General features: G+C 37.3%; 1 protein-coding gene across 3 annotated transcripts in view; it reads right to left on the bottom strand.

Moving 5' to 3' along the window:
• Positions 1–24,177, bottom strand: part of LOC142625565 (uncharacterized) — a 44,295-nt gene extending 20,118 nt beyond the window's left edge. For 2 of the 3 annotated variants that reach the window (XM_075799195.1, XM_075799196.1), the window contains exons 1-15: positions 23,998–24,177; positions 23,086–23,816; positions 17,567–17,692; positions 17,397–17,482; positions 10,054–10,162; positions 8,632–8,727; positions 8,471–8,533; positions 8,307–8,366; positions 7,736–7,804; positions 5,446–5,527; positions 5,194–5,246; positions 4,971–5,069; positions 3,658–4,890; positions 615–1,610; positions 203–538 (exon numbers count right to left, since the gene is read on the bottom strand). In XM_075799195.1, coding sequence (XP_075655310.1) covers positions 203–538; positions 615–1,610; positions 3,658–4,890; positions 4,971–5,069; positions 5,194–5,246; positions 5,446–5,527; positions 7,736–7,804; positions 8,307–8,366; positions 8,471–8,533; positions 8,632–8,727; positions 10,054–10,162; positions 17,397–17,482; positions 17,567–17,692; positions 23,086–23,816; positions 23,998–24,055 — 4,197 coding nt within the window. In that variant the 5' untranslated portion in view covers positions 24,056–24,177. The remainder of the gene's footprint in view (positions 1–202; positions 539–614; positions 1,611–3,657; positions 4,891–4,970; positions 5,070–5,193; positions 5,247–5,445; positions 5,528–7,735; positions 7,805–8,306; positions 8,367–8,470; positions 8,534–8,631; positions 8,728–10,053; positions 10,163–17,396; positions 17,483–17,566; positions 17,693–23,085; positions 23,817–23,997) is intronic. The other variant, XM_075799197.1, reaches the window with a different exon arrangement.
• Positions 24,178–25,843: the final 1,666 nt, after the last annotated feature.

Genomic DNA, 25,843 nt, shown 5'->3' with positions numbered 1-25,843 from the left:
TCCCAAAATATATATAAAAGAAAAGGAATGAAAAAAAAAATTAAGATGACGCATCATGTGGTTAATTTACACACAATCAACAAACATCATGCCTCAACAGGAAAATGCATTATGCTGGCCATTATCTAAAGCTATGCATACATCAACATCAAGTTCTAAGGATTAAATATATCAATTAAATATGATAGAAGCTCAACAAAACCTGTCGCAAGCCCTCCTTTGCAACAGCAACAATTTCCGGTGTCCGACATGTCAATGACTTGAAAAACATGGAAATAATCTTTGAACGCAATTCAGAATGATTTGGAGTTTTGAAATCTGCCCATGCCATCGTTGTACACAGTAGTTCAATGCAAGCTGTACGGAGTTTATTTAATGATGTGGCTACCTTCGGATTCATAAACTTCACAGCCCACACAGTTTCATCAGCCTCGGCTATTTGCAATGCTTCTTGCAGAAAATTAACTAATTCTGGAGTCAACTTGAGAAGAGGTGGCCTCAAGGCCAGGCAGAAATTCAAAGCCGTAACTGTCCCAACCTAAATGCCATCCATTCAAATGAGAGGCGCAAGTTGATAAATATTCTAAAAATTTGCCAGTAGAAACAAATTTTACCTGCTGATCAACAGTTCTTGACCGTAGAGGCCGCATTATAAGAGGCTGAAGCAAAGGTTGATATAAGTGCTCAAGCAATTCAGATACCTCGCTACCAGTCCTACTAGCCAAAAGTGCCAAACATGACTGCACATTCTTTCGCACAGTAACAGATGCATTGGAGTTGAACAACTCTGAAGCAAGAAATTCAACTACTCCCTGAAAACTTTGCTTTCGTGGTTCACTGTTTGCTTCATCAACATTATTAACCACACGAAGAACCTGTGTAAGCACTTGGCTTGTCTCTTCCTGCTCTTTGCTAGCATAAGTGGGAAGCCTTTTAAGAACATATACCAGACCACGCACAATTCTCACTTGGAAAAGGCACAAAATCTCTACAGTGACCTTTCCAACCAAAGCACCAAGTCCCATAACACCTCCCATCTGTGATTGCCATGTACTTCCATAGCAACAATGCAAAAGACGAGGTAAAAGTTGCTCAAAGACAGCGATTCGAACACTTGGGGGTGGTGATACAGGATTTATAGAGGGGCTAGAGACAATCATTGGAGTACCAGGGCCCCTTGACATCAGCAGATCAGCATGCTTTGTGCGAGCAAGTAACAGAAGTGTTTCAGCAAACATATTCAAAGCATTAAGAGCAGCTTTGGCATGAAGCCTGTTTTCATCTGCTAGTACATCAACTAAAGCATCTAAAAAAATTAGAGGGTCCAACTCTTTCAGGTTCAAACAAGTACCATTCTTTGACCTGGAACTAACATTAACATTTGATGAAACCACAGGACCCCCAAGTGCAGCAGTCGAAGTAGATGAATTTCCAGAGGAAGAATCAATATGAAATATCATTGCAAAATGGCGACAAACATTGAGAATAAAATCATCTCTGTGATCATGAAGATCTGGTTCCACATCAGCAGCAATGATGGTCATTAACAGAATCTTGAATACAGATTTCTCAGCCAAAAGTTGGGTCTTTGTCTTTACACCTAAGTCAGCCTGCATAAATGCATCATTAATATTGCAGAGAAGAAAACGAAAGTTAGGGATCATATATCTAAAGACAGCAAATCAGAATAAACAAGACAGTAAAATAACTCACACCCTGAGAAAGAGAGAGAGAGAGAGAGAGAGAGAGAGAGCAAACATAAAGAGTAATTTCAAACACAAAAAGGAAATATAATATAAATAAGAATGCACCCAATACTAAAGCAGAACAAGGACACTGCTGATAATTGCTTCTACAACTGAGAAACCACCACCAAAGACCAAACCAATCATGTAGGCATCATAATCTATTGAATATTGAGAAAGTGCTTTATAGCATGAAAATTTGAACTTTGTAGACGACAGATGATTGACTATACAATAAGTGCAACATAAGCAACTAAATGACAAAACCCTCATTAAATTTGTTGCTCATTGGCCCTTGCTATTTAGAAAATCAATTAATTGAGTAGTACACTGCTTTTTGAGCAGGAATGTAAGACTCACTGATGCAGGGTATTTCAAGTAGCTACATCCTAATCCTCTTGTAACAAGTTAGTTAGTTAGATGATTGCTTAAGCATTGGCCAATAGGATTTAGACACTTGTCAACCATTTTGTAGGCAGCCAATGCCAAACAGCTAGTATATGCATGTCCCAGATTTTTGTTATTTTGTAATCAGTTTTTGTGTAGTAATTGAAATAAGCTTGTGAGCTTTTCTTTGAGAACTGTGTTCTTTGTCAGAGGTGCCTAACCACCTATCAATTGTTCCAAGCAACTCACTTTCCATCCACTTCAAAATCATATCACAGCCCAGCATACTTCGCTACATCAAACTTGGTATCAGAGCTTGAGAACCATAGGATTCAAGTTCCTGCAACGTTCTTTCAGTTCTGTCACCAAGAACTATTAAGAACCAGCCTGGATTGTGGGGAGATAGCCATGAATGGATTCCATCTTCTACTTAGACATGAAAAATCATATGGATATGTTAGGCAAGCCATTTCAGGTAGATGTAACACACAGTATGTACAAGATGGTGCAGCCCTATTCGCAACCAAAGAAGGGGAAAATAAACCCCAACCCAATGGTCAAGTTGAAGGTTGGTTCATTTGTGTGGGATTTGGCTGTGCAGAAGCAGCTGCCTTTGGTGTGCTGCAACAGAAGCAAACTCATTATACAAGGCAACTGTATCATCCTAGAACTTCATACAAATCCTATAGCAACCAAGAGCACTTGAGGTCAAGTGCTTCTTAAGAGGGAGAGTCTTGACACACGGCATTTCATGCAGCTATATCCTAATCCTCTCGTAACTAATTAGTTGGTTAGTTAGATGATTGCTTAAGCATTGGCTAATAGGATTTAGACACTTGTCAACCATCTAGAAGGCTACCAATGCCAGACAGCTAATATAAGTACTAGATTGTAGTTACTTTCGAATCAGTTTTTGGACATTGATTGAAATAAGCCTTGAGAGCTTTTCTTTGAGATCTGTGCACCTATCAATTGCTCTAAGAAAATCACTTTCCATCTACTTCTAAATCATATCACAGCCCATCATACTTCCTTGCATCACTCACAGATGAGGAACCCTTCAGTTCCAAAAGGTTTTTTTTTTTTTAATTCAGCCATAATTCTAATCCTATATACGAAGCTTTATGGGAAATTGTATTAAAATCCCAAAAAGTTAACAAGTCCACAATCAACTTATTACAATGTAACCACTTGAAATTTTTTAAGACCTCATTGAAGCAGATGACACCCAATAACAGGATGGCAAACAATAGAAAAAAATTATCGACCAATTGGATGATTCAACCTGACACCATTGTTCACCAAAGAAAACTCCAACAATTAAAAAAATAAATAAATAAATAACAACAACAACAACAACAAATCAATGGAATATGAACAAACCAAACACAAACATTAAACAGCAAAAAAAATTTGATACCAAAGGGTCACAATATAGTGATTAACTAGAACACACTTTCAGCAATTTAAGGAGCATCAGAATAATAGCAAACAGACCTTTACTCATCCAAAAAAAAAATCTGACCTTCATATCTGATGCCTCAGACCTCCGCCAAGATGAATCAACTGCAGAAACTAACAAAGTTGACAACTGCTTGGGTGTATATTCTTCAGCAGTAACATTTCCAGGCAAATTAAGCTGGGATGATAAGCAAACACGAAGGAACTTTAGAGCCTGCTTTCGGTAGAAAGAATCCATGGCACAATTTTTATGCACAACAGCTGCTACAGCAAGATTTATGCATCGATCCAATGGCACCAAAAATGGTGTTGAAGGCTCAAATGTAAGAATTAAGCGAAGCCCGTGCTCTGGATTCTCCTTGCACTCAAGTGCAAGGGGTTCTTTGAGAAAACGTCTGTTACGACCACCTAACTTGCCAAGAAGTTGCAACGCTTTTGCACCCCAAGGATAGGGTGTGGGCCTCAAGTGAGACCATAAGGCTAAAATCACCTCCGACATAACATTGGCCATACTAGGTTCTAGGAAGTCAGGATTTAAACTATCTACCCAAAACTCAAGTGTTCTTAAACCCAAACTCACGAGGTCATCACTTCCTTTAAGACATAAAACAAGAGGCTTCATAAGACGGGGAAGGTATGGTAACAACGAGCTTAAGCGTGCAGGCAAGGTTAAGCACAGCTCCAACAAAAGATCCCCCATATCTTCTCCAGTTGGACCCTCAAGCATAGTCAACAGCATATTTAGGCAGGGTTGTAACATAGGAATCAATTCTCTCAGTAGAAGTTCAAATTTGCACCCTGCAAGTGCCCGAAACATTGTGCGAAGAAGTTGCATATAACCAAGAGGCCTTTCAACTTCAGTAGCATTTTTCATGCAAACTTCCATTATAACAGGCACATGAGGCTGCAAAATTCGTTCAAAATCCGAAGGTGCTTTAGCAACAGCACCAAATATAAATCGAAACAGATGCAAAACCAATTTTGCTGCAGGCGAATCTGGATGCTTCAAAACATCAAGTTTGCTGCTTACAAGGAAATTAACCAAAACATCGGCAAAGGGCCGGTATACTTTAGCAGCTTGAAGAAGGGTAGAAAAAATATGGACAAGTTGAGTGTTGCTAATCATGCACTCAAAAAGCTCTGGCATACACAACGAGAACATGTCCATAAGATCTCGAGGTTCCATGATAGCCAATATCTGAGAAAAGAGATGAAGCATTTCCCTCTCCTCATCCTTCTCTTTGAAGAGCGCTAAGCAATGGACACCACTTTTTAATACACCAGAAGCTTTCCATACCTAACACAAAAAACTTAAGTCAGACCAAGTTAATCATGCCAACAGAACTATTACAGAATTCAGCATCTTATGTATAGGACCTCATCTTCTCTCAACCCTTTAAATGCTTGAGTTGCAGGCATATTAGATGATGGTGAAACAAGCACCTGTGGGTGATTTCCATGTGTGGAAGGAGAAACCTTAACCATCAGAAACATCATATGAGAAGAAAAAAAATGCCAACCATATTACACTAGGATTTTTTTTTTTTTCTTTGATAAGTCGTATTACATAAGGAATTATAAAATTAGAGAATACAAAAACCTGTGATCGGGGCAAATGTGCATGAGTAATACTCCATATGATAGTCTTCATTCCTGACAATGTATGCAGCCATGCACAATATATTTCATCCAAGGGAATTTTTCCAATAAAGTAAGAAAATAAAGAATAGGATAGGGAACCAAGAATCAGCATAGAGAAAATCAAGAATTGAGGTTCCTCATCTCTTAACACTTTTTATTATTAAATATAATACAAAACGAAGAAGGAAATTAGTGGAAGAGGATCAATTACCCATGACCAACGTCTTTATCAAATGCTTACAATCATTGACTTCCTTTGAATGTTCCACAGGAACCTGCAAATTCAAAACTGCCTGCAACCAAATTATTTGTCACTAGAAAAGGGATAAATGAGGGGAAAATGTGGTTGTTTAAGATAAGAAGGGAGAATCAACTACAAGTATAAAACCAATCAACAATATGCATGATTAAACAATAAAGAAAGAGAGAATGGCAGATCTTAATTCATTAATTTTCAAATTACTTCCAGTTAGACAATAAATAAGTACATGTGCAAGTAGTTTTGACACTACATGATAGCCGATGAAACTTGTAAATGTTCAAGTACTTTTAAACATAATCTTCTAGAAAGTAAAGTTTACTAGAACTTTTAAGAATGGCAGAAGATTAAAGCCAAAATGAAGGCCCTCACATATGCAGGGTGTACAAAAAAGGTTCCCCAAAGAATTACAACCTATAGTTCATAAGATCAATAGTCTAAGAAGAGAAATGGATCCCACCTCATGCAGCCATTCTTTGCACAAAGATATCAAATGATGGACTTAAGGTCATTCATACGGTGCTCCACACCATTGACAATCTGATTATTCCTTTCCTTTGTTCTCACTGGTAAACTAAAACAATGATTATTTTATATTTAATGGTCAACTGCAATCTTAAATAGTAAACAGAAATAGTTATTTTTCTGTTTTTCTTTTTTTTTTCTCTCTCTTTAATTCCTATTTATATAAATCATTCCTTCCCCCCTTTTTTTGATTTCCTTCAAAAGATGTACTTAAGGTCATTCATAAACACATTGGGCCTTGAACCCAAAACCTCTTTCTCCACTCCTCAATAAAGTCTAAAAAGAGAAATGGATTCCACTGCACGCAGCCATCCTTTTGGACAAAGATATCAAAGGATTGACTTAAGGTCATTCATACAATGCTCCACATCATCAAACATCAGATTATTCCTTCCTTAGTTCTCACTGGCAAACTAAACACTGATTATTTTTTATTATATATATTAGTCAGCTGTAATCTTAAAATATTAAACAGAAATAGTTATTTTTCTGCTTTTACTTTTTTTTTCTCTTTTTTTTTCTATTGATAAAGATTAACAGAAATAAAATAAAACAAAAGAGAGATAAAATATATATATGTATATATATATTATTTCTATTGATAAATATTATTCATTTCCCTTTCTTTTTTTTCTTCAAAAAATAGACTTAAGGTCATTCATACACCCATTGGGTCTTGAACCTATAACCTCACTCTCCACTCCTTTCTTTTCTTTCTATATATATTTTCCTTTTTTGGTTCTTTCAAATCGTAAGAATTTGTCAAGTAGAAAATTCCAAAATTTTAGCATTACAGATGCTCAGCATATCTTAAAGACCCAAAATGTCCTGAACACAACGGTAACTAGCAATTTGTTATCAAAAATGCCAATACATACTTCTGAACCCAAGAAACCCAGACATATAACCTCACACCATGTTTGGAAGGAGAACTGGAGGTGAGAGGAGAGAAGCAAGAGAGGGGGGGGGGGGGGGGGATAGTGAGGGAAGTCCATTCCCCACCCCCACACTGCCCATATTGTTTGGTAGGAAGGAAGGAGAGAATGAAGGTATAATTTTACCAAAATACTCCCAGTTTAAATGGCTCAAAGTGAGGACAGAACTGACATTTCACAATTTTTCCTTTAGATTTCACACACTGTTATTAAGATATCAGCTCTCTCTCCTCCAATCTGCCCACTTTTGAGAAGCCTGGAAGGGTTTAGCCTCCCCTCCCCCATCTCTCCCTCCTACCCCTCTCCATCCCTCAATCAATCACTCCAAACAAACACTGTTGATTCCAGCCCTTCTTCAGCAAAACCCATTACGAATCACAACAGCTGTAATTCTGGCATTAAAGAATCTAAAAGAAGTCAATACCCAGTGCTAGCCCCACCAAACCAGGGTAAACACTGAGCACCTAGATACTGGTATGTAATGCTACATAATAACATACATAAAAATTTCCAAGAGTCCATAACCAATAAAACCACGTACTAACCAATATTTCATGATAATTTTGACAAAGATTAAGTTTAACATTCTTGAAACTCTTACCTTATGCAATAATGTACAGAATATATGCAAAATTAAGCACATAAGAATAAAATATATTCAAGTATTCACTCTAATATGGAGGATGAAGCTAAAGAGAGAAAACTAGTGAGGAAACTCAAGGACCTCCAAATCATAAAACAAATTACACAGAAATAGCACACATTCAAGTAATCAAAACAACCTGCACAGGGAGTTCAAGCTTGGACCTCAACGTAGCACGATCCTTTCCCTCCTCACCCTCCTCCAACAGCTATCAAGAAACAAGGAAACATAAATTTATATTAACAAGTAAGAGACATACCAAAAAGACGAGAATTAACATTTGACCAGGACAAAATCATAAAAAATGAAAAGAAATAAGATTGCTCAGGGAGTACAAAATTAAAGTAGCCTACCTACAACAAAACATAAGAATGATTGAAAAATTTGAAGGGAAGCTAGCCCACAACAATCTGACAAATGTGACAAGCCCCTCCCCACCAAAAATAAATCTAATTTCATTGCATTGCTATAAGACAAGCTTTACTTGGGAAACAACAGATAATGAAGCAGGAAAACAATTTGATTCCAATGTCTAATAAGGAAATCTTAATACGACATCCAGAAAACTATTATTTACCACCATTATTCTAAAAAACAAGTAAATAGATAAAAACAGAAATTCGTTTGCCACTACAAGATTGTCAACATAGCTTCAGTAGCCTTACATCTAATATTATATAACGGAAAATTGTACAGCAATCACAGATTACCTGCGGAATGGTACGCTTGAAAGTACTAAATTTTCCAACAAAAGCATCTAAAATACGCCCCTGTAGAAGAAACACAAGAACAGTCATTCCCCAAAAGCTAGACATATCCACAATGTTTGCCAGTTCGAGGCAAACTAGTATAAACATTAGATTCTAACTCATACCAATAAAATCCGTGCTTCATCCATAGATGGTTGGTCAACACCTTTCTCAAATATTGGCTCCACCTAATTCCCAAAAAAAATCATTACATGATACTGACTCATTCATATCATAAAACATATCAGTTAAAACTCTCTTGAAAGGACAGAGATAGCATATGCACCAGATTCAACATCAACCGAGCACAAGTAGTATGAATGCTGAGTGACAACGACGCATCATGCATGTTACTTGAGAACAAATAAATAATCCGTGATAGCTGCATAATCATAAAAATTTGTCAGCAGATACTATGACAGGGTATGATAGCAATTCAGTCAAAAAAATCATGACACCAACATGTATAGCAACTTATGGCTATTGATTACCAAGACTTGCCAACTATAGAGCATTACAAATAGGGAAGAAAGTAAAAGGTCAAAAAAAATCACCAAGAAAGCAACAAACTGTAATATCAGGAAAGGTTCTCTAATTTATTACTTCCTATTTGGAATGGAAGTTCTTTGAGCAAAATCAGATTAGGGTCAACTTCACTAAAAATCAAAGTATTGCCCACAAAAAGATAATGAGAAATCATCAATAAATTATTCTCTAAATTACCAACTGTAAAACCCGATAAATATATGCATCTTACTGCTTTATCCATCACTATGCTCAATGCCTCCATGACAATAACAAAAAGCGTCAAGGATAACGGATCACATTGGCATAGCCCCCTAACTCTCCAAAAATCCACTAGGAAATCAAGATTGTAAACAATATGTCAAAATACAATACATCTAACTCCTCCATATTGCCAAAAACCCGCATCTACTAGCATATAAATAAGAAAATCCCAATTCACATGGTCATATACTTTCTCCGCAATTTGCATAGCACTCCCGAAACTCCTGACTTCAATCTATTATCTACGCATTCATTAGATTTTTTTTTTTTTTGATAAATAACAAAAATTCATTAATCAAAATACCCAGGTATAATCTAAGCATTCATTAGATAAGACAAAAGAATCTAATATCTATCTACCCTTCATACAAGCATTTTGAGAATCTAAAGTTCTCTTATGTAACACTAGTCTCAATCTATTGTCCAAAACTTTAGCAAATTTTTTGTAGACTCCACCACTAATGGGACAAAAATCCTTCACATCAATTGCACTAGGTTTTTTTGGGATATGGGCTAATAATAAAGAAAAAGTACTTTAGAACTGAAGAACTTTCTCTTTCTCTTAAATAGGATTGCTAATAACAATGAAAAAAGCACTTAGGAACTTCTAAGCCAAATAGGAAGAGGACTCAAACCGCAAAATTAATATCATGAAGGTCATTCCAAAAAATCTAGAATTAACCAAATTGCCCTTATTGTAATTAAACTTAATTAAAACTAAACCAGCAACTTTCTAATAGAATAAAATCACAAAAGATTAAAATAAAAGAATTTACCCAAAAATCACCACCTTGAAAGTTTTACAATTGTATTAACCGAGAAGTAGCAGAACAATAATATAATAAAACCACATATATGTAGGATGAGGATAGCAGAAAAATTTTGAATCAGATATCTCACAAAAAAAAAAAAGCAGCACCTGTGACAAGGAAAGGTCCCCTCGAACATGATGAACAATCTCTGCCAGTAGACTATAAGCCAATGGTCTCAACGTCTCAAAGCATGCCCGACCAGTTCCAACTAGAACCCTAAAAAGATTGTTCAACTTAACAAATGAATTGGCAATCCTATTACTACATATATAAAGAAGCACACATAATTCAGAATCACTCAAAAGAAATTTACAGAACAGCAACATAGGTGTTTACAATATGCAGAACATCAGATCAAAACAACAACTTAAAGTTAAAATTTGACAGGAGAAAGTAGAACCATTACTAAAATTTCAACAGCATTTTAATGTTTATTGAAAAAAAATCAAGGGCACATTTGGTACATTGTAATGACAATTACTTAGAATAGGAGCTTTTTAACACAAAAAAAAAATTTACTTAGGGCATGTTTGGTATAATGTTATGGTGATTACAATGTAATAGGAATAAGTATTACAAGAAATTGGAATGGAATAATTATTCCTATTCATCCGTTTGGAGATAACATGTGAATAGAATCCTAAATATGTATTCCATAGTTTGGTACAGTTTGATAAGGTGGTCGAATGACATCAAATTTAAGTTAAATTTCGTAAACTAACATTTCAAAACCTCTTTGATCAATCTTGGACATCTTTTATCGCAATCTATTTTCAAGCACAATTATGGAATCCATATTAAACCAACAAATCACAGAATCTTTCTTTTTTATTGGATGGGTAAGTAATTGTGATTTATTAAATTTGAAATAGCATATGCAAGAAGTATACAGAGATTTTGAAAACAGAAAGAAACAAAAGAAAGAAAAAAGCGTATGCAAGAAGCATACAGAGATTTTGAAAACAGAAAGAAAAAAGCATATGCAATAAGTATACAGAGATTTTGAAAACAGAAAGAAACAAAAGAAAGAAAGGCAAGCTATAAGATTAACAATACAAGTGCAATGAGTCTAAAAACTCCACCAGAGAAAAGGTTGAGAATAAAAGAGTGTGTCTCCCATTCAAAGAGAGTTTTCAAGAAAAGAAACTTGAGATTCGGTATGGTTAAATTACCAATTCTCCCAAAAGTTTAAACTATTTGGATATGGTAAATCTAATCATTTAACCACATACTTCTAACACTCCCCCTCACATGTAGGCTCAAACTCTCTTTTAATAGGCAAGACCCAACACGTGGGATTTGAAATTAAAGGTAAAGTGGAAGAGACATGGATCAACCTCAGGAACTTCTGCTCTAGTACCATGTTAAATTATTAATTCTCTCAAGAGCTTAAGTTATTAGAATATAGTAAATTTCATCATTTAACCATGTACTTCTAATAAGAGGGTGGTGGATGTTATTGTGGGTCAGTTTTCTATCGGTGTTTTATTGAGAGGAGTGGTGGATGATTTTGTTTGGGCTTGTACAGGTGTGTATGGCCCTAATGACAATGGTCATTGGTCTAATTTGTGGGTGGAGTTGTCTCAGGTGCGCGCCAGGTGGCCCATGGCATGGTGTTAGTAGGTGATTTTAATATTATCAGATACCCAAGTGAGAGACTTGGCTGTGAGACTTTCAGCCCTGCTATGTTCACATTCTCAGATTTCATAGAGAATAATTCTTTAGTTGATTTACCTTTAGAGGGGGCTTCTTTCACTTGGTTTAGAGATTCCGGTCTTCCCTCTATGTCAAGAATTGACAGGGCCTTGGTTTCTCTAGATTGGGGGGAGCACTTTGAGAGTGTATCCCAACGGGTGCTTCCTCGTGTTCTTTCAGACCACTGCCCTCTTTTGTTGGAAGCTGGTGTTGTTCGGCGTGGTCGAAGTGCCTTTAAATTTGAGAACATGTGGTTAAAGGATGAGGGCTTTGTTGATAGAGTTAAGCAGTGGTGGGATGGTTACAGTTTTGAGGGCTCTCCAAGTTTCATCTTGGCTCAAAAATTGAAGGCTCTGAAAGCAGACTTAAAAAAGTGGAACAGGGAGGAGTTTGGTGATTTGGCTTTTAGTAAGAAGAACAAGCTGACTGAGCTGATGGGGTTAGATGTGAGAGAGGAGCTAGTGGGTCTTTCAAATGAGGATCAAATTCGGCACCTTCAACTCAAAGGAGAAATAGAACAATTGGCTTCTCTTGAGGAGACTTCCTGGAGGCAAAAGTCTAGAGCCTTATTTGTGAAAGAGGGAGATAATAATACTCGGTTTTTTCATAGATTAGCAAACTCCCATAGAAATGCTAATCAAATTAAAAAGATTGAGGTGAATGGTATTCTTTATGAGGATGAGCTTGATGTACGCTCTCAAATAGTCCTCTTTTATCAAGAGTTGTATAAGGAAACTGAGGTGGGGCGTCCTTCTATGGATGGGTTAGAGTTTGCTCGTAATGAAGAGGATGATCGGGTGTCCTTAGAGAAGGAGTTCACGAAGGAGGAAGTCTTCCAGGTACTAAAGGAGATGGAGGGGGATAAAGCCCCTGGTCCTGACGGCTTCACCATGGCCTTTTTTCAGAAATGTTGGAGTGTCGTGGAAAGGGATGTAATGGACTTTTTTGAAGATTTCCATCACCATTCTACGTTTGAACGGTCTTTGAATGCTTCGTTCCTCACTTTAATTCCTAAGAAGTGTAGTGCCGTTAACATTAAAGACTTTCGCCCCATCAGTTTGGTGGGTAGTGTTTATAAGCTGCTATCCAAGGTGTTGGCTAATAGGATGAGGATGGTTTTGGATAATCTTATCTCTGAGACTCAAAATTCGTTTGTTAGCGGAAGGCAGATTCTAGATTCAGTGCTTATCGCAAATGAATGCTTGGATAGTAGGTTGAAGAGCAGAATTCCGGGTGTGCTTTGCAAGCTGGATATTGAGAAAGCTTATGATCATGTGAACTGGGAGGCCCTGTTTTATTTGTTGGGCCGGATGGGTTTTGGGGTGAAATGGAGGGGGTGGATTAAGGCTTGCGTTTCGTCTGTCCGTTTCTCAGTCCTAGTAAATGGTTCCCCTGAAGGTTTTTTTTGGTAGCTCTCGTGGGTTGAGACAAGGGGATCCTCTATCTCCGTTGTTGTTTCTATTGATAAAGGAGGTTTTAAGTAGACTTTTGAAGAAGACAGAGGAGTGTAATCTTATTCGGGGATTCCAGGTGGAGCTGTGAACTCTGCTGGGGTGAGTATTTCCCATCTGTTATTTGCGGATGACACCATCTTATTTTGTGAGGCCTCTAGGGAGCAGCTCCTGTCAATAAGGTTGGTGTTGTCTTGTTTTCAGGCGTTTACGGGTTTGAAGGTCAATGTTGGGAAAAACGAGATTGTCCCCGTTGGGGAGGTGAATAATCTATATGCTTTGACTAATGTGCTTCATTGTAGAGTAGGCAGTTTGCCTATGAAATATTTGGGGATGCCGTTGGGTTCTTCTTTTAAGTCTCCCTCGATTTGGAATCCTATTTTGGAAAAGATGGAGAAGAGGCTCTCTGGGTGGAAGCGCCTCTATTTATCTAAGGGTGGTAGGCTCATGTTACTAAAGAGTACTCTCTCAAGTCTCCCGACATACTTTCATTCTTTCTTTACTATTTCTAAAGCAGTGGCGACTAGATTGGAAAGTATTCAGAGGAATTTCCTTTGGGGGTCTTCTGAGGGGGGTTTCAAATATCCTTTGGTGGCATGGGATAAGGTGTGTTTACCCGTTGAGATGGGTGGATTGGGGTTAAGAAAGGTGGTGCCGTTTAATCAGGCTCTATTAGGGAAGTGGCTGTGGAGATATGGCCATGAAGATACCCACCTGCGGCGTCGTGTTATCTCCTCAAAATATGGCGAGGGTCAAGGGAGGTGGAGGACTAGTGTTTGCAGGAGGTCCCATGGGTGCGGCCTTTGGAGAAGCATTAACGAAGGTTGGGAGAACTTTTCTAAGCATCCATCTTTTGTAATGGAGGAAGGCACTCGTATCCGCTTTTGGCATGACAGGTGGATTGGTGACGCTACTCTAAAAGTTATCTATCCTGAGCTCTATGTGTGTTCAGCGGTCAAGGATGCCTGTATCTCTGAGGTTTTGTGGATTCCAGAAGGGGGTACTATTAAAGTGTGGAATTTAACGTTTTATAGAGCTTTTGAAGATTGGGAGTTGGCTGCTTCGTATTCTCTTCTCCGACTTATCCAATCTCGTATTCCACAGGGTAGTAGGAGAGATACCCTTTACTGGCGGCTTAAAGGGGATGGTAAGTTTGACACTCGGTCTTACTACCTCGCGATCCGGGGTGCTTCAAATTCTTGGCTTCCTTGGAAGGGGGTTTGGAAACCAAAGATCCCTAAGCGCGTGGCGTTCTTTCTGTGGTCTGCTGCTCATGGTCAGATCCTCACCTTGGACAACCTTATGCTTAAGGGTCGGCCTTTGGTTAATAGGTGTTGTTTGTGTTGCAAGGATGGGGAGTCGGTTAACCACCTTCTTCTGCATTGTCCTGTTACCCATTCCCTATGGTGTTGTATGCTTTAGGCCTTTGGGATTCTTTGGGTTATGCCAAGATCGGTGGCGGATTTGATATCTTGCTGGCATCAGTGGCATGGAAAGTATAAGTCGAACATGTGGAACTTGGTTCCAGGGTGCTTAATGTGGATTGTGTGGTTGGAACGAAATCGTCGTTCCTCTGAGGACAAAGAGAAGACTTTGGTTGAGTTAAATCTTTTATACCAGCGTAGTCTCTTAGAGTGGTCTCGTTGTTGGGGCTTTACTAATTGCTCTTCTCTCTCTGAGTTTTTGTCCTCCCTTAGCTTAGTTTCCTAGTAGCTTTTTTCTTGTTGTTCATCATCATGAACTTCTTGTATGTCTTTCTTTCTATCATTTATAAAAGCTTTCTGATTACCTATCAAAAAAAAAGGTATAGACAGCTCCTTCCCCTCAAGTGTCCGCTAATTTCTCTCTCCAAAAGGCACCATAGAATGCAGGCTGGCCCTACCTCCATAGAGTTCCGTACCTACAATGCCACATCATTCCAATCCAAGACTCCATCATAGCATTGACTAAATTCGGCATGACCCAAGCAATCCCAATGGCTCAGAAGAAGAAAAAACCCACAGATCATAGGCAATTGGACAGTGCAATAACAGATGACTATCTGTTTCACCAGATGGTTTACACATGCAACAAATCACTAAATCATTATGATACCATTTTCCACCCACAGCAGAACCAAGCTGATAGGACTCTCTAAAATTATCTACCCAAACAGCCTGTTAGTCTAAAGCTTTCTCCTTTTCTTTCCTCTGTTTTTTTTTTTTTTATCCTTGTTTGATTCTTGTAGAATATTAGATTATTTTCTAAAATTTGCAGTATGTACTCACAGCAAAACAGAAATAAACGAGTAACAGTTTCTAATAAAACAAGAACATAGCATCCATGCCCATGTTCACACCGAAGAGATTATAACGAAGGTGCTGGTAAAACAAGAGGAAAATTAAAGAAAAGCAACTTCATATGTCAAGAATGAAGCCAAGAAACACTATAGGAGAGGATAAATGAAGGTAAAAACAAAATATTCTTGTTTGCTCCAGAGAGAGGAGAGAGAAAACTTGGTGGGGAAGAGCTGAGCAGCAGTGGCTTGGGGCTTTTTGGGATCTTTATTTTTAAAGCTATTACATGGGTTAAGGAATAGCAATTACACGCCTTTTGGTAAGGAATAGTTATTTTTCTTTTTGAAAAATAGTTACTCCTATTTTTAGAGAATAGTTATTCCTAAGGAATAATTATTCCACTTAATAAAAACAAAAACAAAGAACTGAATAGTCATTCTTTTTTTTTTCTTTTTTTGATAAGTTCACCTGAATAGTCATTCATTAGGAATAGCTATTCCATTACCGGGTCCATGACAGTGCACTAAACTTTCCTTAGGAATAGGATCAGTAGCCGAATCATTATTCCTACGCATCTGCTTAGTGATAAAAAAGGATTAGAACCCTAAATCTGTACTACTTAGTTTGGTACATTATATGATAATATATTAGAATCATATTTACACTCCCTGCGGGTCTTGCTTAACATTTAAATATGTATAAATTAAATAATTGTATAATTAATATCATTGTCCTTTGTTCAAAATTATTCTCTCCATAAATATTGAAAAATAAGAAAGTGACATCATGTCCCCCAAATTTTAAATTCTAATAACTCACAAATTCACACACTTAAATAAAATGAAGATATCTATAACAGTTTTTTGTTTTAAGTTATACAAGTTTCATAAAAGGTTAATACGCATTTGAAATTTAAATTCATACATAATGGCCAAAAAGAAGATTTGTCATTTGTTTTCTATTTATTAAATTTCCTATCATAATTTAAATTGATTAGGCTTATATTTGAAAAAAAAATTAATTAACTAATTTCAATCAATAATTACAAATGTTACCTTTTTTTTTTTTTTTAAATATATATATATATATATATATATATATATATCAGTACCATATATACATATGTGTGTGTGTGTGTGTGTGTATAGAGAGAGAGGGTTTTAGGAAGTGATAGAAAAGTATGGTTTTTTAGAATTTTCATCTTATTAGCTATTATGTGGCTTAAGAAAGAGCTATAGCGGACCTGTAGAAAGAAACGTTTATTCATCAATTTAGAGTTAAGTAATAGCCATTTCCTATAATGAAAATGCAACCAAACAACTGAATGATGATTCCAAAGGAATAGCTATTCCATTCCTAAATGTATTACTGCGTACCAAACATGCCCTAATTAATAGAAGAATATAACAGTGAATTTTGCTTTGAGGAACAGCCACATATGGTCATGCACTAGCAGGAGTCCGTATGCATAAGAAAAACTGGAGAAAAAAAAAAACCAAAGCCATGCACACAAACACAATCAAGTCCCAAGTAAGAGCCTCTTCAATAATGGGGTCAAAGTTTGTAGTCCTAAATATGCAGTCCCTAAGAGATTGCAAGCCAAAACAGCCACATAAGGTCATTCACTAGCAGGAGTCAGTGTGCATAAGAAAAAATGGAAAACAAACACAGGCATGCACACAAACACAATCAATAGTCTTAAGTCAAAGCCTCTTCAATAGTGGGGGTCAGAGTTTGAAATCATAAATATGCAGAGTCCCTAAGAAATGGCAAACCAAAATGGCTTATATATTCTTTTCAGATGAACAAATATATAAAGGTTTTTCAACTTGTCTATTACTATGTTTGGGGTTATGACTAACATATATGGAATCCCTGAGGCAAACCAAGAGATCATATATATTTCATGTTCCTGCTTGCACAATTTTGACTTGATAAAAAAAATTTTAAAAAAAGGTTGGGGGGGGGATAATACAACTTTTATATCAAGCTTATGACAGTTAGTCACCAAAAAGTTCAGAATATTACCTCTCTTCCAAAAGCGTGTCAATCAAGGGAAATAATCCCCTCTTGAAATCAGTTCCAAGAACATGTTTTAAGGCTACCAACAACTCCTACATCCAACACTTTTAACTTTGTAATGATGAAAGGAAAAAAATCCAAGAAAAGATAAGAAATATAAAGGCATCAATGTTGACCTTTCTAATGGTTACAGAATCTGAACATGTAACAAGTAAATTGACAATGCTTTTGCAAATGCTTTCTTCATGTGGCCTGATATAATCAGCGAAGCTCTTCAACAGGTATGTTAAAAACGAAACTGTCTGCAGTAGTAGAGATTTAATGTCAGTGAATGGTTAACAGAAGACATTTGGGAAAACAATGTTACATAAAAATACAGCGGAAGTCAATGCTTTTGGGGGGTTTATCTGCACATTGTGAGCAAAGCTGATGATAAAACTGTACAAAATACTCCAGTTTTTAATGGCTATCTTCGGTTTTTTTTTTTTTTAGGTAAAAATAATTTTATTAAAAAGAGACTACTTCATGTTAAATGAACACAAAGAGCATAAAGAACTACAAAACTGTAAATATTATATACAAAAAGCATATCTAAAAATGCAGCGATATCCCTATTTGAGAAAACCCAAGCCTGGGACCAATCAAATAAGGAACCAAAGAAAATGGCAACAATTGATTTCCTGTGCACTCCGCATCCCCATAGGTGTGCCAATTGTTCCCTCCATATAGCCCACATCAAACACAAAGGAACCATTTAAAGTTTCTTCTCAAAATCATTTAAAGTTGATAGCAATAAGCAAGCAACTACTTCTAAATCATTTAGAGCTTCTTCTCAAAAAGGGCATGGAAGAGTTTAAGCAAGTCTGAGATGGTACCTATTGGAGCGGTGTCTAATATAGCTCCTTTGGCAGCAATTTTGGGGTGTAAAGTTTCATTGTTGCCAATGAAGCATTTGGGATTGCCATTGGGGACCCAGTTTAAATCCAAGGCAATCTGAAATTCAGTTTTAGAAAGAATGGAGAAACGACAAGCTAGCTGGAAGAAACTGTATTCATCTAAGGGAGGTAGAATTACCCTCATTAAGAGTACCCTCCCCAGTCTGCCTTCTTAATTTTTGTCTTTACTCACAATCCCAGCCAGTGTGGGTCATTGCTTTGAGGAATTACAACGGGATTTTTTTGTGATGGTCGATTAGGAGAAGGCAAGTTTCACCTGCCTAATTGGAAGACTGTTTGTCAGCCATTACAAACAGGTAATTTGGTTATTGAAGTCTTATTCAGTTCAACAATGACTTATTGGGGAAGTGGTTATGGCAGTTTGCTATGGAAACAGATACTTTATGGAGAGTAGTAATGGCTACCACATATGGTTGTTGTGAGAGTGACTGAAGTTCTGAGGTGTCCAACGAGCCACATGGGGTTTCCTTGTGGAAGCACATTAGAGGAGGTTAGGGAAGGCTTTCTCAATATGTTCCGTTTGAGGTGGGGAGGGGCTTTCAGATTCGTTTCTGGGAAGAGGTGTGGTGTGGTGTGGTGTGGTGTGGTGAGATACCTCTTAAGGAGGCTTTTCCACTGTTGTATCGCATTGCACGGTAAAAGGACACATTTGTGTAGGAAAAATGGGGATCTTCACTGGGATGTGCTTTTTATTAGAATGATTCAAGATTGGGAATTGGGAATTGGAGAGCTTACTATCTTTCTTTGATATTCTATACTCCGCTAATATTGGCCAGAATGGGGAAGATAGAATGGTGTGGTTGCCTGACTGGAATGGTTCTTTCAAAGTTAAATCGTATTAAGAAGTTCTAACCGCCAGAGGAAGGGTCATTCCCCTTTTTTTTTAGAAGGAGCTCCTTCTAAAGTAGCTTTTTTTCACTTGGACAGCCACTAAGGGGAAGATCCTTACATTGCATAACTTGAGGAAGAGGAATATTTGTGTCATTAACCAATGGTGCTTGTGTAAGAATAGTTGGGAATCGGTGGATCACCTCCTTCACTGTTCTTAAGCCTATAGTCTATGGGACGCTTGTGTTTAGCATGTTTGGTGTTTCTTGGGTATGCCTAAACAAGTGGTGAAGTTCCTAGATTGTTGGGACAGGGGTGTTGGCGAGCATCGAACAGCAGTTATTTAGGGGGCTATTCCGGGGGGAAGAACATTCCATCCTTGAGTTTTTTTTGTTTTTTTTTTATAGGTGATAAGAGTTTTTTTAAAAAGATTTATTTACCCATCAATAGGGCATAGATGATCTAAGAGTCTTGCAACTCAATTGGTTGGCACCTCATGATGTTTCCAACTGATGAGGACAAGGATGAGCTCAAGGAAAAAGAAGATTAAATATACAAATATTTAAGAATTGTGGTCTAGTTTTGATGTCGGACCTTCTTTGCACCTTTGATAGGTCATTTTAGTTATTAGTATTGAGTCTTTTAGGTTGAGAAGCCGTTGGATCAGTTTTAATTAAGGTCTATTAGAATAAGGGGAATTTGGTAATTTCTAGAAATCTGGAATGGGCTGTCCTTGGCCGTACCAAAGACCCATGAGTCTTATTTTATGTATACAGTCTCTGAATGCTTCTTTTCTATCCTTGATTCCCAAGAATAATAATGCTTTGAATATCAAAGATTTTAGGCTTATCAGCTTAGTGGGCAGTGTGTATAAGCTTTTGTCTAAAATTTTGGCAAATAGATTGAGGTGGGTGCTGGATAATCTTATCTCGAAGTCACAGAATGCTTTTGTTGGTGGCAAACAGATTTTGGATTCAGTGCTTATTGCTAATGAATGTTTAGACAGTAGACTGAAGTGTCATACTCCGGGGGTGGTGTGTAAGTTAGACATTGAAAAAGCATATGATCATGTGAATTGGGACACTTTATTTTATTTGTTGGAGAGGATGGGCTTTGGGGATAGATGGAGGAGATGGCTAAAGACTTGTGTCTCTACTGTTCGCTTCTCAATTCTGGTTAATGGATCTTCTGTTGGTTTCTTTGGTAGCTCTAGAGGTCTCAGACAAGGTGATTCTTTGTCTCCCCTTCTCTTTCTTTTCATTATGGAGGTTCTAAGTCGTATCCTGAAGAAAAATGAGGAAGGTGGTTTCATTCAGGGTTTTCAAGCGGGTCCTATTATTGCGACCAATATCCGTGCTTCTCACCTTTTATTTGCTGATGATACCATTCTTTTTTGTGAGGCCTCTAGAGAGCATATTCTTACTATTAGGTTGGTTTTAACTTGTTTTCAAGCTTTTACTGGTTTGAAGGTGAATGTGGGGAAAAGTGAAATCGTCCCTATTGGGGGAGGTGCGTAACATTCAATCTTTGGCTAATATTCTTCAATGTAGGGTGGGCAATTTGCCTATGACTTACTTGGGTATGCCATTGGGAACTTCGTATAAAACAACATCTATTTGGAATCCGATCCTTGAGAGGATGGAAAAGAAGCTTTCAGGCTAGAAGCGGCTCTATTTGTCAAAGGGCGGTAGACTTACCTTGCTGAAAAGTACCCTTTCAAGCCTTCCAACTTATTACCTTTCCCTTTTTACTATCCCTAAAGCTGTGGCGACTAGATTGGAACGTATTTAGAAGAACTTCTTGTGGGGTTCATCAGTAGAGTGTTTCAAAAATCCTTTGGTGGCTTGGGAAAAGGTTTGTTTACCGCGTGAGTTGGGTGGTTTGGCAATTCGGAATTTGGGGTCTTTTAATCTGGCCATATTAGGGAAATGGCTTTGGAGGTATGGCCATAAAACCACTCATCTGTGGCGAAGGGTCATTGCCATGAAATATGGGGAGGGAAAAGGGGGTTGATGCAGTAGAGCTTGTTGTAGGGCTCATGGTTGTGGGTTATGGTGGAGTATTAGTGAAGGGTGGGATACTTTCGCAAAGCATGTCTCTTTTGTGGTGGGGGATAGTTCTCATATCCTTTTGTGGCATGATAAGTGGACTGGAAATGTTCCTCTTAAATTGCTTTATCCTCAGCTATTTCTGTGTTCAGCCAATAAAGAGACCTATATTTCGGATGTGTTAAGCCCTCCTATGGGTGAGAATAACAGAATGTGGAGTTAAAGATTTTACAGGGAATTCAACTATTGGGAGTTAGCAGCTTCCTACTCCCTTCTTCATTTCATCCAAACCCGAACTCCTAGGGGTGAAGGGTGTGACAAGCTTAGCTGGGATCTTAATAGAAGTGGAAAGTTTGATACTCGGTCTTTTTATCATAAGATTCGAAATGCAGCTCCTTCCACTTTTCCTTGGAAGGGCATTTGGAAAGTTAAAGTTCCTAAAAGTGTGGCTTTTTTCATGTGGACAGCAGCTCATGGTCAGATTCTAACCTTGGATAACCTTATACTTCGTGATCGTCCTTTGGCGAATCATTGTTGTATGTGCTGTTGTAATTCGGAATCTGTGGATCACCTATTACCTTTTTGTCCGATAGCTCATTCTTTGTGGATGTATATGCTTCGGTTGTTTGGGATCAATTGGGTCATGCAAGGTTTAGTTGTGGACTTATTATTTAGTTAGTATCATTGGCTTGGGAAGCATAGTTCTGATATTTGGAATTTGGTCCCAGGTTGTTTAATGTGGACTATTTGGACGGAACGGAATCGGCGGTCTTTTGAGGATGAGGGGAAAACTGTGGTTCAGTTATTAGAGTCTTGCCAGCGGACCCTCCTTGATTGGTCTCGATGTTGGGTGTCTCGGATTGTTCTACCCTTATGGATTTTCTTTCGTCTATTAGAATAGATTAGGGGCTACTTATGTCTTTTTGTTTCATTTTTCATGTGTTCACTACTGTGAACTCTTTGTATTTTTCTCGCTTTTCTCTTATTTATAATATTCTCTTCTTACTTATCCAAAAAAAAAAAGTCTTTTATTTAATTATTATTAGTATTCCTATTCATTCTAGGAATAGGTTATTTAGAGTCCAAGTCCTACTAGGAAAAGGATAAATATAGCCTCTATATAAAGTCTTTTTTGTGGTCATGTTATGGCAAAATATTTTGATTAATAAAATTCAGCAGCTTATTTTAAGCCTTGTTTGTGTGATGCAAACTTCTCCAAGGTGTGATACCAAGGAACCTAGGTGTGATGCTTAGAAAGTCCTAGGTGTGATTGCCTTTATTAATAATATTTTCTTCCTACTTATCAAAAAAAAAAAATGTGATTGCCTAGTGTTTTATTTATGTTATTTTTTGTTTATCCCCTGTTTCAGCCCCAAATAGCTGTCAACATTCATTCTCTTCTAACCTAAACTCTTAAACATCACTCCTTATTCAAGATTTCATCAACAAAGTTAGTATAGCGCTGAACTTTCTTAACGGTCCTGCATCACCAACAGAGCCATCTAGGGTTCAACCCCCCCCTCCCCAATTGTAACTATCGAATTATCAAAATAGGGCATAGAAGAGGTTCAATGTCCCAACTCTATAGACAATAAAAATATGGTTTAATCATGTCAAATTCACATGCAGATAATTTACAGGCTTAAAAGCAATACAAGAGTCCTGGCAGGCATAGTGCCATATTCAGACCACAATCAGCTCATGTTCATGCAACTCAGCTCTACTCCTTAACCATTCAGTACATTTTTTTTATACGTAAAAGTGTAAAACCAATCAACCATTCAGAAAATCTCTACCTAACATTTCAATATTCACCAAGTGAACAGTTTTAATGGTATAATATTAGTAAAAAGAAGTATATACCTTAACCTGCGCACCCTTTAGCTCAATGAAGTGCGTCTTCAGATGTGGAGGAACCTTTTCCGGACCGGGAACAGATATAGCAGCAACCATCAATGGCAACAAGTGAGGAATATTAGTCTGAACAAGCCGACTGTACAATTGAAACAGAAACATGACCACCAATGGACTCTCTGTAACAATTTTAAAGGAGCGTGTACTCGGGTTAAGCTGCCCCGACCCAGCAGTAGTAGAGCCTATAGTCAAAGCTTGATCTGAAGAAGAAGAAGACAATGTATCCATAGGCTTAAAATCTTCCCCGCCCACCGCCCCACTTTCAAAGAAATGGCTAACAGTCAATTTAAAGTTATGGTAAATCTTGCAAACAAAGTCCAAAAAAGGCTGAACTTCATTCTCCAGAGTTGGCCTGAAATTCCTGAGGAGATCAAAGATTATTCGGATGCAAATTAAGCCATTCTCTTCGTTATCGGTAGTGAGTACTTGCATAGCCACTTTCAAGAGGTCCTGCACGAATGGGCGGAGAACTTCGCTGTGAGGAAGACGATTGAGGATCTCCACCACAATGTTCCGGAGCTTGTGCTCGGGATTGTCCGCGAACTGTGGCTTTGTAATCTGTAAAAGCACAACCGAGAATGCCCGAAAATAGCATTTTAGAAAATTCAAGTACTCAGCCGTATGGGCAATTTCAAGACTGTCTCGAACTTCCATTGCCATCTGAAGCCTTTGCTGAGTTGCTGTTTCAAAAACAAAACAAAACAAAACAAAAAAATCAAAGATGTTGAAAACGAAAATAAATCACACTACACAAATTTTGCCCTCAAATTAGTAAGAAATTTTACTTTTTTTTTTTGTAAAGAGTTGCAAAAACGTAGTTTAAATTAACGTATTTGAGAGAGAGAGAGAGAGAGAGGGTACGTATGTCAGGCTCGACGAGATTCCGAGAGTGCTGCTCGAAATTCTGAATAGGACTCATGGTGACGAAGTAGAAGGCGAACTATACAAAAAACCCTAACTCCGCTCGAGCAAGAAATGAACGACTCGGAATCAATTTCAAATTCTTCGAACTTCTAGGGTTTCAGAGCAAAATACTTCAGCTTTCAGAAACCCAGTGCTTGTTCGTTGAGCTCGGTTGCAGTTTGAGATTTCAGAGAGGGGAATCTTTTATACAATAATAGTATAACTAAGGAGAATAAATAAGTTGCGGTGAATTTAAATTTAAAACTGAGAATAAACCCTAGGATTTTTCGTGATGATCTTCAGCAGAAATTTCTCTTTCACACTAGCTTTTACTTACGTACTTCCCTCTCTTTTTGTCTCTCATGTCCCCGAAGAATCGAGGATTTGGGAGGGGAAATGAGTTCTCTTGTGCTATTAGAAGCAATTTATTTTAAGGGTCTTTATTTTCTCGGTTTTTGCTCACCTGGTGGAGCCCAAAGGTTATAGGCTCGGATCTGCACCCATTGGGCCAATTGAATAGGTGGGGAAGTTTGTTAGAAGAGGTTTTTTGTTTTTTTTTTTGTCCGATAAGAATATTAAAATTAAGTATAAAAAAATATTTTAAAAAAAAAGGGAAGACCCGGAATCATCCCTAGGATCAACCGATCAGGAGAGAAGACCCAATCAGGAAGAAAAGTAATATTACAGATTACTACAAAAGTACAAATTTGACAAATTATCAATAGACTTCTCATCAATCACACAAAATAATAAATCATTTAGGTAAATCATTTCAGTAGCATAGCATAATCTAACTTATAATAAGTGACGGGCTCTATAGTTGCAAAGAAAATAGCAAATAAGGCAATTACATACCCATTAGATTATTACTATAAAAGAAAGTACTAGTTAGGTGTTATATTCGGTCATTGATGCATTAATTCGATCTGAGTGGTGAGAAGCTAAGAGGAGATATGCGGTAGCATAGGATGTAACAATACATTGTCTTTACCTTTCTAGAAATATATGATTTTCATTAAACTTCTCTAATTCCATCAACCTTTCATCTCCAAAGGTTTCTTAGACAACGACACTTCCTCGTTGTCATCCCCCCCCCCCCCCCCCCCAATTTTTATAAAAAATTTAAATAGTATATAGGATGAACAAAAAATCTTCAATTCGCCAATAATTTATAACCAAAAAAATCTTGTAGAAAAAAGAAATTCCCTTACGTCGGTTACAACAATTTGTATGACTTTTTAATTTATTTATAAACTATGGGAAAGTGAATTTCAATATTTATATTTTTTTTTTCAAAAGATAAAATGCCAAAATTCGTTTAGAAGCCAATATCGATGACGTAGCATTACCAACTCTTAATATTGATATCCTAATTTTTCAAAATCTTCAAACAAAGTTTTGAAAAACTTCATTAGTGTGATTTTTAGCTACATCCAAAAGTATGGGATTATCAAATTGGTGAGTTGGTCAACATGATAAAATCAACATATTAATTCCAATTGCCCAAAATCTGGAGATCCGAGGTCCTTTTCTTTTTTTCTTCTTCTTCAAAAAATGTTAGAATATCATGTTGTAAGTTTCAATTTTTTTGTTCATATTATATCCTTCTTGACTTAAATATTTAGGTAATAAATTGCAATTTTTTGTCTACCATGATTTTTTTTTTTTAATGAATTATGTCACATGAAATTTTTTTGGTTCATGCTTTGGCCCCCCTAGGTTCAAATCCTGATTCTGTCCCTGCTCGTCACTTTTTTATGGTGACTAGGCTTTTCAAGTAGGTGGCTTGGTAAGCAGGCTACCT

Source organism: Castanea sativa, chromosome 2 (assembly GCF_040712315.1).
Source record: "Castanea sativa cultivar Marrone di Chiusa Pesio chromosome 2, ASM4071231v1".
NCBI lineage: Eukaryota > Viridiplantae > Streptophyta > Magnoliopsida > Fagales > Fagaceae > Castanea > Castanea sativa.
The sequence above is the reverse complement of the archived record's forward strand: the minus strand, read 5'-3'. Positions and strand labels throughout refer to the sequence as shown.